At 30.7% G+C, this 19,506-nt stretch overlaps 1 protein-coding gene across 2 annotated transcripts in view; it reads left to right on the top strand.

Annotated features, from left to right (window-relative positions):
• Positions 1 to 406: 406 nt before the first annotated feature.
• The window catches only part of LOC104596705 (protein ROOT HAIR DEFECTIVE 3 homolog 1-like), an 82,363-nt gene continuing 63,263 nt past the window's right edge, over positions 407 to 19,506 (top strand). For both annotated transcript variants that reach the window (XM_010257959.2, XM_088887809.1), the window contains exons 1-4: positions 407 to 539; positions 8,343 to 8,483; positions 16,680 to 16,746; positions 16,840 to 16,942. In XM_010257959.2, coding sequence (XP_010256261.1) covers positions 536 to 539; positions 8,343 to 8,483; positions 16,680 to 16,746; positions 16,840 to 16,942 — 315 coding nt within the window. In that variant the 5' untranslated portion in view covers positions 407 to 535. The remainder of the gene's footprint in view (positions 540 to 8,342; positions 8,484 to 16,679; positions 16,747 to 16,839; positions 16,943 to 19,506) is intronic.

A 19,506-nucleotide genomic window follows, 5' to 3' on the forward strand; every position in this document is an offset into this window, starting at 1 on the left:
TTATTGTTATTTCACATTCAAACTTAAGAGTAATCAAAAAGGCCCCAAGTCTAAATTCCGTGAAGTTTTTTATTTCGTGCCCCAGTACGAACTATGTAAAGTCTAGTAAAGCACTCCTAACGGTGCCCAATAGATCACAGCAGCCGCATATTAAGAAGATCTATCCTATCATTTATTTTATAGAAAATGTTCCCAAATACAACAGTACTAGCAATTTGTGGACAGACTTCAGATTAACACCCCACGGAGTATACCCCCAGTCCCCACTTGAACATCTCATGTGCAATGGTGGGGCGTTGATACGAATCGAGTTGGAACAGTATCGGAAGAAATTGTTGGCAGCAAATCTGAACTCCCAGCTGGTGGCTTGCTGGATGTTCATCTCCGTACAATAGCTTTGCTATAAATAAAGTCATGTGTCGGGTGTCTCCTGCGCTTTCTCTTTACTCTCAAGTCGAGCGTTTCTTCGGAAAATTTTGGCGTCCATTGTCTTTACAGTTTGCTTCTTTCAGTTGTCTTCATAGCAACCGACTCCATGGGTTTGTCCCCTCTTATTCTTCATTTGTTTCTTCCTTCTGTCATATGTTTTACCTTTTCCTGTCATAAAATTTATTCTGATTTTCTAATGGATGATGTGAACCTGATCTCTTAATTATTTTTGGTGTGTTTAAATTTCTTTATTTGGGTGTTTTATTGTCTGAACTACCTATTTTCCTCATTCTCGTATATAAATTTTGTTTATTCTTTCAATGAAACTATTTGTTGTATGGGAATAGATAGGCTAGGTGTGTTTAATGCATGAATTGGAGAGATGACTGAATTCACCTCATCATGCTGACTTTTGAAAGTCATTTCAAAAACCTAATACCGAATGATATGTTTTCTTTTAGATTTCTTTCTACTGCTAAACTATTGCTCTGATGATTGAACGTTTAAACCTCCATGAACAGATGCTACATCTTTTGTTAATTATATGAAATATGGATTGTTTATTCAACTTCGTTTTTTTATTAAACTCAATACATGGGCTCAGTTTGGAAATGGTACAAACACAAGTACCTACAGTATTGGTACAAAATAATAAAAAATATAATGTTTTGCACTCTATATATTTGTATTTGTACTCCTTCCAAATTGAGTCTTGGAATACAAATACAAATATGTATTTGTATTGTGCATATTTGCAACTTAGGTTTGAACCTACCTTCCATTTTGGTAGAGTTGCACTACGTATAAAAATAAAGTTTAGCAAATTTTGAATAAATGTCATTAAATTATTAAAATGCATTTTTATGAGATTTAGGTGTTGTTTGTATTTAGGTAAATGACTTACTTGGATATATAAGTGTTTTTTGATAAACACTTATTTGTATAATAACATTATATTTACCAATATTTTTTTATTTCCCAAGTAAAGGTGTGCAATGACAAATCTAGGAACAAAAAAAGAATTGAAATTATCGAAGGGACAATATTGTCCATCATATTAGCGATTATCAGGTTATGCATAAGTAATTTGCCCAAATCTAGGAAGAGTATTACTTTCTCAAGTAAAAGAGTCACTCAAGAATCGCTCTTTCCCATAGAATTTGTTAGAAATTGGGGTCACAAAACTTGGAGAAGAAGGTTTGAGGCATGCCTAAAGACACTGTCTTTAGAATATTTCTTGCCCCCCACTCAATATTATTTGCCCCAACTCAAGAAAATTCATTCCCAGTATACAATAGAGCCTTGGGCGAGAATCTGCAACCAACAAAGTTGAAGAGTCTTTGAAAAAACCTTCTATGAGACAGTAGCAGATCAAACTGAGAGAGACAAGTGATTTTTCAAAAACTTGTGTTCATTTGCTTGATTCATGCCCCTATAATTTCTGAAGAGACATGGAGAAAAGAAAGGTGTTGGTTCAGAAAAGGCATTTTAAATAGTCACAATTTCAAATTTTGTAACTATTAAAATTATGTAACAGTTCATGGCTATTAACTTTTGAATAGTGCCTCTTGATCACACCCAATCAAATCATGATTGTTGGATTTTTTTTAAGCAACAATGGTCATGATTAAGCCTCACACCAAAAGTTAATACTGCCTTATGTGAACCAAACATAGGGGTGTAAACAGTATTCGAAAATCCAATTTCAAATTCGATATTTGACATAATCGAATCGAATTCTGATAATTTGAATGTCTAATTGGTCGAATTCGGATATGACCTGATTCGATTTGACAAATATCCAAATTCGATTGATTATTTAATTCTTATATATAATATATATAATATATTATATAATTTATATATAATAATTAAGTTACATAAATAATTTATATATTTATATACTTTATATCAATAAAATATTTATATTATATATTTATTAATTATCTAAAATAATTAATTAATCAAATTTTAGTTGAATCGAATATTTGAATATTTAATGGGATTTGAATTTGGATAATAATTTTCAATATCCGTCAGATATCAGATTTTCTAATCGGTTTTGAATTCGGATATTGCCTGATCTGATTCGAATTCAATCCGTTTACACCCCTCATCACATGGATGCGAGCAAAGTGCACCTCTAAAGTATCTCATTGCACTGTACACACGTATGCACACATGTACATGTGTATTGCGTGGTAGCAAGCCTCCATACTCTCCTTTTATAGTTCTAAGGACCGTAAATAAGTCCCTATTTAAAAACTCAAAACATGTTTAGTAATTTTACAATGTGGACAAATAGAAAACTGATTTTAGTATGAAAAAAAACTATTTTTCAAGATATATGTATAGGTGTGTTTTCAATGTAATTAATTAATCAAACCCCATTAGATTTAATATCTAATGAGATTAAAATCCAACAGAATCTATTAATATTGTAAAATGAATTCAAGTTTATTTCTTTTTTGTAGGACCTACCAATGTAGGCCATTGCCAATTGACCATTAAATTATTATTTGCTCCAAGCAGAAATTTGTAAGATGTGTTTGAAACTCCTATTTTTGTTTGGTATCTACATTTCAAATTATTCTAGTTTGTACACATGACAATCCTTTGGGTCCGGATGTAGTAGGCACATTAGGCAAGCACAATGAGTGAACACGTAATAGTTGTGTGATACATGTCACAGTTAATGCGCCTTTCATCCAAATATTTTTGCTCTATTAGATAGAAATTATCCATTATTTTATTATTTTCATCAAAATAATTAAAAATAAAAACAATGAAAAAGAAAAACCTAAACGTGTTGGGAGTTGGGACTCATTTATGTTTTCCTTTTTGATTGTGCTTACCTAACGTGCCTACTACATCCGTTCCCCAATCCTTCATACCAATAAATATGGTAACTATTGTGTAATAAAAACCACAAGATCTATGCAACTTCATTCGTCCTTCTCATAGGTGGAAGGAAGGGTTTAGATTCTTGTGAGGCAACAACAACAATAATAATAATAGTAACAATGCTTTATTATTTGAATACTATCAGTAAAAGTTTCAAAAAAAAAAAAGGTTTATGTGCTTTTTCACTAAAATATATAAAAAAAGAAATAGCACTAAAACAACCCCCAAGAGGTTCAATTAGGAAGCCATACTCTCGTCATCAACAAGTTTCCGGTGTCACTTTATCCATTAAAAAAACCAAATCTGGAAAAAAAGCACTTTACTAGTTTAGTCGTCAAAAAAAAAAAAAAAAAAAACTCCTAAATACAGAGAGAGAGAGAGTAGATGCAAGAAAAAAAAAAAAAAACTAGGCACTCTACGGTCATTTGATAAGTCACCGGTTGCCTCCTTTGTTGAACCTGTTGTTGCAATGGTTCCCTTACGTGAGTGGAGAAGACAAGAGGATTTACTCCATTCCTATGGGAAATATGGGCATTTTGAAATTTTTAGGGATAGATTTGTTCAAATAATATGAATAAGCACTTATTCAATAAGACAATAAGTACTTAAAACAAGCAGCTCTAAGGTTGCTTAATTATTAAGTACTTATTTTTGAAATAAGCACTTATTTCTAACTTATTTTCCAAACAGGAATAAGTGCTTATTTTTCACTTATTGTGTGGCATCAAATTATTTTATGTATTTATTTAAATTTGAATAAATACTTATTTAAGTGAAATCAAACAATACCTAAATATAATATATAAAATTTATATATGAAAATCAATAAATTATAAATAGTATAAGATAATCACATTCAGATTTTAATTGGCTCAAACGAAGCTAAATCCAAATCCAATCCAATTACTAATTAAATACAAATTACAAAATATGAATCTAATTTAACTACATAAATGTACATATCATCGAAACATAAAATAATAGGATCGAATGTTAGGTCAAATTGCAAATTTTCGGATATCATTAACAGATCTATTATCAATGGAGTTCTATCTCAACGGACGACCAAGATTGGCTTTGCTGTATTTGATTTCACATTGTTACATCTAGATGCATGTTACCTATCTATACTACTTATAAAAGTGCGAATGAGGAGGTATTGGCTTCTGGAATTTTTCTTTACTGAAATACCCTTCATCTTGAATTTAATTCATCTCCATTGAAAGGGCAGATAATTTAACTAAAAGAATACTATTAAGTACATTTAATTACCTCTCATTAAGCCTCACATTTAAATCATTAAATAAATCACATTCTCTCTCATTGAATCCAGCATTTATACTTTTGTTTATCATCATTAAATTCCACTAATAAATCCATACACAATAATTATTAATAAAATGAAATCTTATATTTTTAAACTAAACATAGAAATGAAATCATATTTTTCATCTAGGTGGTGGGTAAGTAGTTCAACCATTTGGGTCAAATGGATAATTCCATGATATCATAAATAAATAATACAAATTTAGAAATATAAAAAGTACTTTTGTTAATCATCATTAAATTTCACTAATAAATCCATACACAATGATTATTAATAGAACGAAATTTTATATTTTTAAAATAAACCTAGAAATGAAATCATATTTTCCATCTAGATTGTGGGGGGTAAGTACTTCAACCATTTGTGTCAAATGGATAATTTCATGATGTCATAAATGAATAATACAAATTTAGAAATATAAAAATATAGAAAAAAGAAATTTTGAAAAAAATAACACGTTTCTATTATTATATATTTGTAATATTAAAAAATAATTATAATAAAATAGACATAATTTTATTAATGATGGGCATCAAATATACAACTTAAAACCAATGGGAAATTGAACCATTTTCCTATCTAGGGGTGGGTTAATGATTCAATCTTTCGGGTCAAATCGGTTAATCAATGATGTATAATTAAAAGTAAATTTTTTTAAATAGAATAGTACAAAAAATATGAAACAATTTTGGGCACATCTATAATATTATATACTAATAATATAAACCAAAATAAGTATGATAAATAATAGTTATTTTATCAATGATATAAATGAAATGCATAATTTAAAACCACGTTGAAAATGAAACCATTTCCATATATAGATGGTAAGTAGGTCAATGATCTAACATTCTGGGTCAAATGGGTCAATCTATGATGTCATAGCTAACGAATATTAAATATATACATACATACATACATATATACATACACACATACATACACACACACATACATACACACACACACACACACATATATATATATATAAAGCATTTTGATACAATTATATTGTTATATATTCACCATATTAAACAAAAAAGTATGAAAATAAGAATTATTTTTATCGATGATGAAAATGGAATACATAATTTAAAATCAATAGAGAAAGCAAAATGGTTTTTCAATCCAAGTGGTGGGTTAGTGGTTAAACTATCAATGTCAAATGGATATTATTATTAAATAATAAAATACATAAAATTTTAGAAAATATAAAAATTTGTCGATAATTTTGGGTACATTCTATAATATTTTATAATAATAATATAAAAAGGGTGATTAATTAGAATTATTTTCACTAATGATAGAAGTGGGATAAAAATTATGATAAAATGTAAAGAGCATTAATGTCAAACACATGACCCGATTAACCATGTCAAATGGTTTAATAATTTAATTAGCTAAGTTATTGTAGGCAAGTGGTTTGGTAGGGATGCAAACATGTCAGATCAGTATATTCAAATCCGATCTGATCTAAAGATTAGAATGGATCTCAAAAATATTGATTTTAATCCAAATTCGATCAAGATGTCAAATATTCGAATATGATACAATCTGATTTATTTTTTTTAAAAAGTAATAAAATATTAAAAGAAAACAGAAAATATAATATTTAAAATAAAAAACAAAAAATATAAGTATTTTTTCAACTATTTCCATCACATAAAAAGCTTACAAATATGTAATATAAATAACATATTTTTAAATAAATAATAAACAACATATATATTATATATAAATAATATAAATACTATATATAAATAATTGATTTGACCACAACATTAAAAACCAATATTCAAACAATATATTAGAATTGCATTTCCTCTTATAAGTAATTTTTATTATCTCATAAATTAAATAATAAAAAAATATAGAATTTTTATAAATTTTATAAAAAAATTGAACATACATATTCTTCATATTAAACAAAAATGTGTTTGAAAAAATGAGAGTTATTATTAGTAAAGATAGAAATGGATAAAATACAAAGAAAAAAATGAATTAATGTCATAGTCCTTTTTCTTGGTTAAATAGGTTAACGATTCAAGCATTAAGGTCCTTTGGTTACTAATTATTATTATCATCATCATTTGATAATGCCACGTTCGAAATTAAATGCGAAAATAAGATTTATTTATATTGATGATGAAAATGTAATACATGACTTAAAATAAATCGAAAAGAAAAAATGGTTTTTCCATTCAAGTGGTGGGTTAGTGGTTCAACTATCCATGTCAAATGGATCAACACATGATGTATTATTAACAAATAAAATACATAAAGTTCTAGAAAATGTAGATAATTTTGGGTACATTCTATAATATTATATAGTCATCATATAAAAAAGTGTATTAATGAGATTTATTTTCATTAATAATAGAATTGGAATAAAAATTAAGATAAAAAATAAAGAGCATTAATGTCTAACACATGTCCCCACTAACCATATCAAATGGTCCAATATTTAATTATATAGGCCATTGTAGGCAAGTGGTTTGGTAGGGATGAAAACAGATCAGATTGGATTTGAACCAGGGTATATTTGAATTCGATTTGATCCGAAGGTCTGATCGGATCTCATAAATATTGATTTAAATCTGAATCCGACCAAGATGTTGGATATCCGAATCTAATACGATCCGGTTTAACTTAAAAAAATAATAAATTATTAAAAGTAAAAGAAACTATAATAATCAAAAAAAGAAAAAAATAATTATTTTTTGCAACTATTTTCATCATATAAGAAGTTTACAAAAATGCAATATAAATAACATATTTATAAATAAATAATAAATAACATATATATTATATATAAATGATATATATATATATATCATTTATTTGATTACAATATTAAAAACCAAAATTCAAACAATATATTGGAATTGCATTTTCTCTTGGTAAATAACGAATTTTTATATCTTATAAATTAAATAATAATAATTAATAATAAATAAAAAAATATATATATATTTTATAAATTTTATAAAAAAATTGAGCATGCATTAATATTATATATTCTTCATATCAAAACAAAAATATGTTTGAAAAATAAGAATTATTGTTAGTAAAGATAGAAATGACTAAAATACAAAAAAAAAAAACGAATTAATGTCTTAATCATAGTCCATTTTCCTAGTTAAATAGATTAGTGGTTCAACCAGTAAGGTCATTTGGTTGCTGACTATTATCATCATTATCATTTGATATTACCACGTGCGACGCACATATAGTTCTACTAGTCACTAGAAATATGCCAGAAGAATTCGACTTACAGACTGCAGGCAATGGAGTAGTATAAGATAAACAAATTATACCTTATCAAAGCAACTTGAATAATCGGTAAAGATATTGCAGTTAAAACAAGAAAATAGTGAGAATGGTGAAACACCAGAGCAACTTCGGTTTGTTACCTCTTTGACTGATCACTCTGGGCAGTTAATTTTCTTATTTATGTTTCTTACACAGGAATGGTTCCATCTTCCATAGGTAAGGAATGCCATGTTTATTCATGATTAGTTATTGGTTATTGGCGGGATTCACAAATTGCAAAGATTCATTCTGTTTTCTTTACTCATCTATCATAAACTATAAATGTTAAATCAATGTATTGAAATTCATATAAGATTGTTTTACACTTTAATCTTTTTACGGTACAAAGTAAAATGTTTTCTTTTATCAGCAAGAAGGAAGGACAAATGTTATGCTACCCAACTAATTGAAGGAAATGGTAGATTTAATGACAAGTTCTCGGAAAATATCAAGTTGGGTGAATCCGGATCTTCCTACGTCGTCATCTCAATCATGGGTCCTCAGAGTAGCGGTATGGATTTTCTCTCTCTCTCTATATATACTTTTATGATTCACGCAAGGAATATTATTTTATTACAATCAAGCGTGTGTTACATAAAGCTGAACTTGTGTTGATATAAAAATTTCTTTTATTTTAAAAATAAATTCATTCATATTGATAAACAAGAAGTTAACAAACATCTGCAACTACTGAGACGCATTTACGACTTACCAATTAACTATGGGCTCATCATTTCAACTACTGAAATAAAACATAGGGAGAAAGACGGTTAGCCCGGGTCAGAATTTTCAGACTCAAAGTACAGTTGGATAAGTGTCAGCTTTGAATCGATAGAATGGGATATTTATACATCTGCAGTAGAATTCAGAAATCTACATTATTGAGTCTGTTCTTACTTTTCCGTAAAATATATCATGCGGTTAAATGTTTTTTAGAATTTATTTTAATTATTGGTTTTTTCATGCTTCATTGGCGTTGCAGAGTCCCTCAACTTTAATCGGTCAAACCTATCACCTTTGTTTCATATTTGAATGACTTGATATATGGTTTATGGTGGACAAGTTATTTGGAAACAAGAAATTTTAAAATATGTAAGATTAAACTAAAATGTATAATAATAATAATAATAATAATAATAATATGAGTGCAAATCAGAGTTTATTTAGGATTGGAGATCAAAATATAGTTTAATGTAATCTTTTTGACATCTTGATTCGATAATTCATAACAAGGGAGAGATTGAAATAGATGCCATCCATTGAATTATAACAGGATATGTAAAAGGGAATGATGTATCTAGAGCTTTATGTGATAGGTGAATACCACTTAAATTAAAAGAAAAATTATATAAAATAGTTATAAGATCAATTGTGTTGTATGGAATAGAGTGTTTGGGAGGTTAAAAAACAATATATCAAAAAATAAGTGTGGTAAAAATGAATATGCTGAATTGGATGAGTGAAAAAGCTAAAAAATTAGAATGAGAAATCAAGTAATTTGAAGGAATCTAATTTAACTCAAAAATGTAGATATAAGGGTGTTCGTTACTGGTAGGGCTGTCAATTGGACTGGATTTGGTCCAATCCGGTCCAGTCCAATGTGGGTCCATTATAGATGGATCAGGTCCAATCCAGTCCAATGAATATTTTGGGCTATTTTGGACTGGTCCAATTCAATACCTGGACCATCCAATTTGCTCAAATTCATTTTGATTTAGATTGGTTTTAACCCAACCCGGTCCATTGACACCTATATTCTTATCTTATATAAATAGACCAGATATTGACTTAATCCAATTCAATATAAATTTATTATGAATAGACCAGATCCAATCCAATCTAATAAATATTTTGGACCAAATTGATCCAACCCATTATATCTTGATCCATTCAATTCGTCCAAATTAGTTTTGAACTGGACGGTGTCCAATCCAAAACCGGTCCATTGACACCCTTTCGGTAGATAAGGGTGTTCGGTAAACTTCCTTTAAACCTTAAATATTTGGTAAATTAATTTAAAAGTCTAATTTAGCTGGACTTAAACGTAAAGTAGATTAAGGCTTATCTAATTTAGAAAGTACCATTCAAAATGCTTCCTTATCTATTGCAGGAAACTTAAAAGTTTGGTGAATTCATGCAGGTTCACATTGAGCCTCAAATAAGTTGAATTTGAATAATTGAAGTTCAAATCTCCATTAGGGAATTCACTTTCACGACATATAAGAAAACACAGGGTTAGTTAAACTTTTAAAAGCAACCTACTATATATCTCACCATTTTTTTTGGTGGAAATACGAGAAGCTACACAAGACGGAGGTAGCTCGGCCCCAAACTATATATCTTACCATACAACAGGAATCACTTTCCCACATCTATCTATCTACATCTATACTCTATTATAAAGTGTGATTAGCTCCCACGTCAGCAGCCCTCTCTTTCTCTCATTCTCCCTAGTATTGGTCGAGTTCAAGTAGAGGTGTAAATTGAGTCGTGTTGGGTCGGCACTACACGACCTGCATGTGGCTCATACAAAGTGTGAGGTGAAACATTGAAAAAACAAAAAGGACAAAAACTGTTGTTTGGATTGGTGGTCGACTACCCAAGTTAGCACTTCGCTAACCAAATAAATGGTTTTTGGACAAGAAACAGTTTTGAGGTGAAACATTGTTTGGTTTCCAATTTTTTCGGTCTAACCATCTGTTTTGATTCAGTTTTGAAAATACTGTCCTCGTCTACCCAATAATCAATTTGATGATAGAAATGATCAAAATGATATATTGAGTATCAACCACATGGTAGATTTCTAAAAGTACACAAAATTGTCTTTAATATTCAAAACTGTAATTTTATGAAAATTTTGGAAAATTTATTGTACTTGTGTAATTTTGAAAATTTATTCAAATTTTTATTAAATAATTTATTTTCTTTTCAATTGGTTTACTTACACAATTATACTAATTTATCTTATAATTTCTAATATAAACTATCCAATAATTTCCTTTTTCCAACTTAATCATTTGTGTAATTACTTTTTCAAATTATAGTTTTGCATTTCCCATAGTCTTTTATCTTTAATAATTTTCAACAATTTGCAATGAAAATTACATAATTTTTCATTGGATTTCCAAAATCTATCAAATGTAAAATTTTTTTCTGAAATTTCCAAAATATTCTAATAATTTTCAATAATTATTTAATGCATTTTAAAGAAACTTTCAAATACTTTATATCTTTTGATTTCAAAAATGTTATTTTATGAAAATGTAGTTTTATGTAAATTTTTGAAAAAATTATTACATTTGTGTAACTATAGGGATTTATTAAAAACTTTTTTAAATTGTTATTAAATAAATATTTTTATTTGGTAGTTACTAACAAAATTGCACTAATTATTCTTATATTTTTCAATATAAATTAATTAATAATTTTATTTTCTAACATTATAATATTTTGTTCCACCATTTGTATTTGGTTATTAATTATAATAATAACAATAACTAAAATTTTATAATTTCTGATAATTGTTAAATATAATTCTCAATTTTATAGAAATTAGTTAAAGAGTTTTCAATTTTTACAAATGTTGTTAATGAATTAATTAATAACAATATTTATTAATTTTTGGTAATTTACTAACCGTATTTATTAACTTTTGGTAATAACACTATTTAATACTCATTGATTATGGGTGGGATTAAATATCAACCATTCTTAACTATTTATTAATTAATATGAATATTTTAAATAAAGGAGAGTGGATATAGATTGGGGGGATGGATTTTAGGAATTGATTAGGGAGTGGGACAACATCATACTTTCCTATTGGTTTAAATGAGATACCTTAAGAGAGAGATTATATGAATATTTTTAGGTAATTGGGTGACATAGCTTAATGGGAGTGGTGGGAAGGGGAGAGGAGAGAAAGTAGAATGCAGGGTGGGGATAATGGAGCAAGGAGAGGCATGGTGACGGGACACGTGCGATGCATGGGCTTTGTTTTATATTTTAACTTTTAACAAACAATCCGATCAAACTCAACCTGAGTTGGTTGGTTTTCTAGTATTTTAGATCGACTTTGGTTTAATATATATAGATATTAATATTTTATATTTTAAATTTAATTTTTCAATACAGGAAAGTAGTTTCCATATTTCTTAGTCTAAAATATTTTATAGCATAGATTTAATTTTTGTAATTTATTTTTTAATAATATCATTGTAATTTATGAAATTTGAAGTTAATTTTTAAGTTTAATTCTTTTGAACAAATAAACTAAACCGAAAATAGACCCAAATCGATACAACCCGAGTTGGTGGGTTTTTACTAATGGCCAATCGGTTTTGAGTGACAAACTACGGATTTGGCCAAATCGATTTGATGGCAAAACAACTTGCAACTGAACTGAACCAATCATTAAAACAACTTCCTCCAAACCCCCTTCCTAATAACAAACCTAATATGTATGAATAGCCCAGAGATAGAGATCTTGTTATAAGATGGCAATAAGAGCTAATAGGGAATGGAGAAACTTCCGTTAGGAGATGGGCGACATCTCATATAGGAGTCGAAGGAAGAATGAGTTGGGGGGGGGGGGGGGGGTAAGGGAGTGAGTGACAGCATCTCACATAGGAGTCGAAGGAAGAATGAGATGGCACCAATATTTTTCGTGCTCTAAGCTGCCTCAATTTTTGTGCCATGGCTACAATTTTGTATCCAAATACTTACATCTTATTCATTCTCTCTCATTTTTACCTATAATAAGAATAAAAAGAATGAGAGCTATGGCGGTGAAAACATGGTAAACCGAGTTCCAAGAGTGTTCCCTATGCCCTTCAAGGGCATCCAGCACAATATGGTGCTAGAACTTCGACAAATCTGACCCACTACCTGTAACCCATAGCAATCTGTTAAAATTTGGAGAGCATCTTTCTAAACCCACGTTGTGCCCTTTGAATCGACTTCGAGCCTATAGCTCGTCTCCACACATCTGATTAGCCCAAGATTCAATTAATTTCCTTGAGACTTGGATGGATGTCATTCCGAGTGTTATTGAAGGAAGCCCAACATGGTTTTTTTTTGTACAGGTTGAGCTTGAGATTTTATGCTTTAGGTTGAGCCTATCCTATAGAATTTAGGCCTAATTTAAACTCAATTTTTGCTTTAGTTGAGGTTTCAAAGCTAATTTAGACAGTGGGTTGGGACTACATATATATACTATCACATACACTCTAAAACACGTACATATTTATGTATGTGTATGTATAACATATATATTTATGTATATTACTAGAAGGAAGATTTTATACAATCAAAAGAAAGAGAAACTCACACCAATGCACAAAAATATACATATACATACATGTTATGCATTTTATTTTATTATTTTTTACTTATATATCTACATGTATACATGTATAAATTATTTATCTATACACTTATTAATGACATATGTGCGTATTTTCATTCTATTCTATCCAGAAATTGGGGCTACAAAAATTAGTAAAAGAAGAATTATATTCAGAAAGTCTTTTAAATCCAACCAACTTGCTTGAACCCAGTCCGAGATGAGTTGGGTTGAACTTGAGTTGGTAAACTTGGGCTTAACCTCTGGTTTCGCTAGGCCTAGCCCGAGATTTGAGAAATAAGGTTGGTCCTGAGTTGACCCTCAACTAAACCCAACCTACCCAAGTTGCACTCCTAATGCTTTCTAGTTTGCCAACTTCACAATAACCAATAGTTGCTTCACATCCGAAAATCTTAATCGATCAATGGTCACCATGATTGCACCTTTTATGACTTTCACCCTTGCCACCACCACTCCACCATTGAGAACTGCAACTGTAAAAGTTTAGAACTAGATGCCATACCCATCCTCCAACCTCTCATTCAAGGCCTCAACTTATTAAAAGTTCAACCCAATTAAGTGGTACATATTTACCCTATAAATTATATTCGGCCTGTTACATTGGCTCTGGTGTAGCAGCCTCAGATAGAAGCCTTGTGTAAAGGGTGTTCTTTCCAATTTTATTACATGGTTTACTTGTTGATTGCAAAACAAGATATTGCTATTGTTAGTTTCAAGTAGACAATTTTGTGGGAATTTTTGACACTCAATTCATCCCTGATCCTAATAGAATTTGTTTATCAAAGCTCTGTAGGGTTTGAAAAACTAGTTTGGGTTTTGTGCCTAAGATTTTTTTTGCCCCAAAATTAGGGTTAGGGTTTGGTCAATCAAGGAGGAGGAGAAAGGATAAGAAGAAGAATGATTTTCTTACTATTAGAGAGATAGGGTGTGAGAGAGTCGAGAGAGATGAGAGAGTGAGACAGTCGAGAGTCAAGTGATGTATGTTTCGACAAAAAAGCCCAAAGCCAAAATCTCAAATTCTACTATTTTGACTTTGGCATTTCAACCCTTAATGGACTTTTGCTTCCAAAAGTAAGCACTACCAAGCAAACAAAGTAGATCTTTTGGCTTTTAAACTTTTGGGAACCGAAAGTCTAAAAGCAAAAACTTATCCAAATATTATCTAAAATTGTTACCTTGAATGTAGCTACACAAGTGCATTGACCATTTTGATTGAATTGGGAGATGTTAAAATCAAATGATTTAGGTTATGTGTAGTTAGTGGTGTTTCTTTTAAGGCAAATGGATATTTGTGGCAATTGCAATTTGCAAATAGGTGATGGTAGAAATGAAGAATCTCCAAAATAGTTGAGAAATAAACCAATGTGAAGACTGTTGTGATTGCTGTGAGCTCCAAACAATCGTATGGCTGACAAACAAAAATCACCACGCATTTTTTTATAGGAAATAGGTTCTCGTCAATATTTAGCAAATTGGACTCGACCGGCCAATTAGATTGATTAAACAATGACTCAGTTCCCTGATCGATCTGGTCAAACCCCTCAATCTACTAAAAAACCGCATAAAATCACCCATCCGGCCATTGCACTTTCTGATTACACCAATCCATAAAAGGACAAAAAGTTTACATTGCTCAATGAAAAAGTATGAAAAAGCCTCTAAAAATCCCTTGTTTTTCACTTTTTCTTCTTTTCCTATCATTCAAAAACTTGAAAGCCCCATCACCATTGCCACTAGATCGCATCTACCACCCACCACCACGAGGCCACCGCATCGCCACTGTTCTCTTTCTCTCTCTCCTCTTTTTCATCTTCTTCTCCTCCTCCTCTTCCTCCTCTGGTCTTCTATGTCTCACCTCACTACCCATCTTCATCACCACCTACGAGCTTCAACTCGTCTCTCATTCTCTCCCTCCTCCTCCTCCTTATTCTTCTTAATTTTCTATCCTATTATTGTGTCTGCATCGCCAAATCCACCGTTTAACCAACCAAGCTTGGAATGTCCATGACAAGTGAAGTGGCTACCAGTTTGAACTAAGAAAATACTTGAGAAAAATAGAGAGAACTACTGGTACGAGGGGAATTGACTTCAGTGTGTATTTGATCATTGAAGTTAATGATATTTATAGACTCCATTAGAGAGTTTGGATTACATATGGAAACATACAAGATAGCAACAAATATCAACGGAAGATTAGATAGATTACAGAAGGGATCATGTTTATTCTGATCTAGTCATATCCTTATCTATCTCAGAATCCAGATTCGATCTGGATCGGTTAAGCCTATCAGAATCCAGATTAGATCTGGATCGATTACGCTTATCTCCAATACTACTTTGGGGTTCTATGTCTCACTGGTTGCAGTGTAAAGAGGTTACTTTTCCATTCATGGAGGCCACCTGGGTATCTCACTAAAGTTAGCGGCTGCAACACCATTTTTTCACCCATTATTCTCTGTTTTGTGTTTTTTTTAATCTTAATGGAATGGGTAACGTGGGTCCCTCAGGAATTGGAGGAATACTTAGAGACAAGGATGCGACTGTTTGTGTTTTGTTCCTTGGTCCAATTAAGCAGGGTGGTTCAACCAGAGCAGAATTTCTAGCAGCTCTAGGTGGGATGGAAAAAGCCAAGGAAATAGGAATCAATAACTCGATCATTGAAGGTGATTTGAAAATTGTAGTGGGATGGCTGAAAAAAGGAGTGACTTGGCAACTGAGAAATGAGTACGTTCCGATGCTTTAATTTAGACCTAATAATATCATCATTTTAGTTTTCATGACCATAGAGAACTCTTTTAACAAAGCAATGCAGGGATTCTTTTAACAAAGCAATGGGTTTAGGATAAGAGTTTTAATTAAAATAGGATTTTTTGAGATATCTAAAATTAATTTTTAGTAGGGAACCCAATGCTACTTTTTCTTGGATTAGAATGTCTGCAAATGGGATGGCTGACACATTAAGCCAAGCAGGGTGGTCAATAGGCAGCAATTGTTTTGGCCATTATTGTAGTCTTTTTTTGTGGCCTTGATTACAATATAATCCTGTTTTTTGATTTCTCTCTAATTATTAATAAAGTTAATTTTCCTTGCTGATAAATAAAAAAAAAGAAAAGAAAATTAGTAGGATTCTTAATTTAAACTATGTTAGAGGCATAAAGGGCTTACGATGAATTGAACTGGCACCTAAGCCAAAAACATGTTTCTATGCTACTATGGTACAGGCTATTATAAATTATTACCTCTCTGTGTCAATAGCTTGCTTTATGAATATTCATACATATTCCTTTTTCTAAAATGCATGATTTTTAAGTTTTTTTTTTTTCAAACCATGATTTTGTTTAGGTAAGAGCACACTTTTGAACCACTTATTTGGGACCAGTTTTAAAGAAATGAGGGCTGAAAAGGGAAGGTGAGATCTTATATTGTATTTTATTTTCAACTCGAACAAACTTTCAGCATAAAAATGAATGTTATTTAAATAAAATTTACATCTATTTTCTAGGTCTCAAACTACTAAAGGCATTTGGTTGGCAAAATGTGCAAATACTGAACCTTATGCGCTTGTTGCGGACTTGGAGGGCAATGATGGAAGAGAAAGAGGAGAGGTTCTCCCTTAACTTTTAAATTACACATTGACATATCCATCTCTTTTTGTGAACTTATTCATTTGAAACTCAAATACTTTTTCTTGTTAGTAAATTATCTTTCACTTTTCTACCTTACCTAAGGTCTGTTATATCATTTTATTTTTAATTATCATAGAATTTCTTTTAGGCTCAATTTGGGAAGAGTGCAAATACAATTATGTTCAGTGGAAAACCTTGCATTTGTATTCTATATATTTATATTTGCACTCTTCCAAACTAAGCAACAACTAAAATTTAATACAGATTTTTTTATTTAGTTAACAACTATGATTAAATAAAAATGATTTTATGCATTAATTCATTATAATTTTTCTTTCTATTAATAATTTTTTGTAAAATGACAGTTTATGTCCATGAGGATTGCAACCTTACTATACTCTTTTCCGGTCACTAAAATATATATCATTTTAAAATAAGTACATATTATGATATGTTACAATACTTTCCTTAATGCAGCAAGTACTATTTGTAAGCTTCCATATGACATATCCAACATACATGAACTTCACATATTTTTTGAAAAAGAAAAGAAACACAATAAATAGGGTAGTTGAAAAAGAAACAGTTTGAAGTGAGCAATAATTTTGATAGAAATGATTATTATGCTGATAATGTAGTTTACAAAATGGTAGAACATATGTCATTCAACATTTATTCATTATATTCTAAATATATTAGTAGTTATATATGATAATATTTGATATATTACTACTGATGGGTATTCTTTTAATCCAAATAATATATAAATAATTTATAATCCAAATAAGTGGGTTGGCTAGTGTGCTACTTAAATCATCAAAACTAAATAAAGTCTCCCATATGGGAGTTCCCTTTCTTTATGTAGGAATGACAGGTGTCCTTAACCTAGGGGGAGGGGGCAGTTTGCATAACTGTCACACTAAACTAGAAGCTCTTCTTCAGAGAAAATAGTATCTTAGAGCATACCACTCGAAGAGTTTCTTAAGAAAAGCCATGATAAAGTGAGAAGAAAAGAGTTCTTAAGGGAAGGAAAAAAAAAAATCTCACTAGTACATGTAGGTAAAGGAAAGTCCTCTCTATAAATACTTCCTATTTATGTCTTCTGTTATCTATCCTTCTTCCTCTCTCTTTTGTTTCTACTATTAATAAAGGAAATGGGGGAAAGAAACATAGTGAAAATGAGGCTGAAGGTAAATAATGCTGAGGAGCCAGAACCTAAACTTACGATATGAAAGGAGAAGGGGGTAAGAGAAGGAGGAAGACGAATGAAGTTGAAAAAGTTATTAATGATGTGGAAGGGGATAAGGAATTTAGTCCAGTTTGATGCAAGCAGTGCTTCCTTTTAAGTAATTTTCCTTAATCAAAAATACCCAGAATGCATCCAATAGTTGTTCCTCTTGTGCTTTTGTGCTTGGGTCACTGTCGAATCCCAAGTTCCAACTACGGACACCCTGAATTTGTTTTTGCATTGTATTTGAATTAATTTTTGTATTAATCCCAACTGGGCTTTCCTTAAGGATAGGAATGGCCATTTCCAGCCTATCCCTTCCAATTCCAAAGGAAATTGGTTAGATGAATCATCAAATTGGAGTTCTATACCCAATTCTTCTTCTTCCAAGACTTTGTAAGCCTTAGAAGAATTGATACTGCTAATACTTGGAGGTACATACTCGTCATTGTCTTATTCTTGGCGTAGATCTTCCTAATCACTGTCTGCATCTGAATCATCATATACTTCCCTGGAAAAATTAGGGTTTGGTTTGTTTGGGATGATAGAATTGTCACTTGAAACAGGTTTCCACATAAGATTAGCAGCAATACTATGAAAATGGTGGGAGTTCCTTTTTCGAGCCTAAACCTAGTTTTTAGGCTCAATTTAGAAAGAGTGCAAATACAAATATATACAATACAAAAACATACAAAATAAAACAAAATGTAAGATTTTACATTCTACATATTTAAATTTATACTCCTTCCGGCCGTTGGACAATGATAGACCACATTTCCCATCTCCTAACAAACAATGACCAACCTTTACCCAATCACTGAAAGAGTCACATGACCTATTGGGTGGCAGTCTACCCCTTACCATAGTACTGCCTTTTAAAATGGCTTGAGGGACACGTTTCCTTGACCTGCTACCACTTCAGCAAAGAATTTAATTGGGGTCCTTTGATCAAATTTGAATGGCTCAAATTGTTTAGCTTATTTAGAAGCCTGTTCCCTACTTTTGAAAGAGGAAACAGTTGAATTTCCTTTGACCATTTGTCTAAATTTTTAAAACTATGCTAATGGAACAGTGTATTCAAGCATAACAAATGCAGAACTCATAAAGAAAAATGGAAGAGAAATGGAGAGAGCACACCAGGTTTATGTGGTTCAGCATTATGGCCTACGTCCACAGATGTTTAAGAATAAGAAATCCACTATAAAAGCTTCTAATAGAATTATAATAACTCTCCTTAGGCCTTTCTTGCTTTCACATTCATGTCTTTTTTCCCTCTTGTCTTCTCTTTTTCTCTCTCTTTTTCTCAAAAGAGAAA

Source organism: Nelumbo nucifera, chromosome 5 (assembly GCF_055504915.1).
Source record: "Nelumbo nucifera cultivar China Antique chromosome 5, China Antique-T2T, whole genome shotgun sequence".
In the NCBI taxonomy this organism is placed as follows: domain Eukaryota; kingdom Viridiplantae; phylum Streptophyta; class Magnoliopsida; order Proteales; family Nelumbonaceae; genus Nelumbo; species Nelumbo nucifera.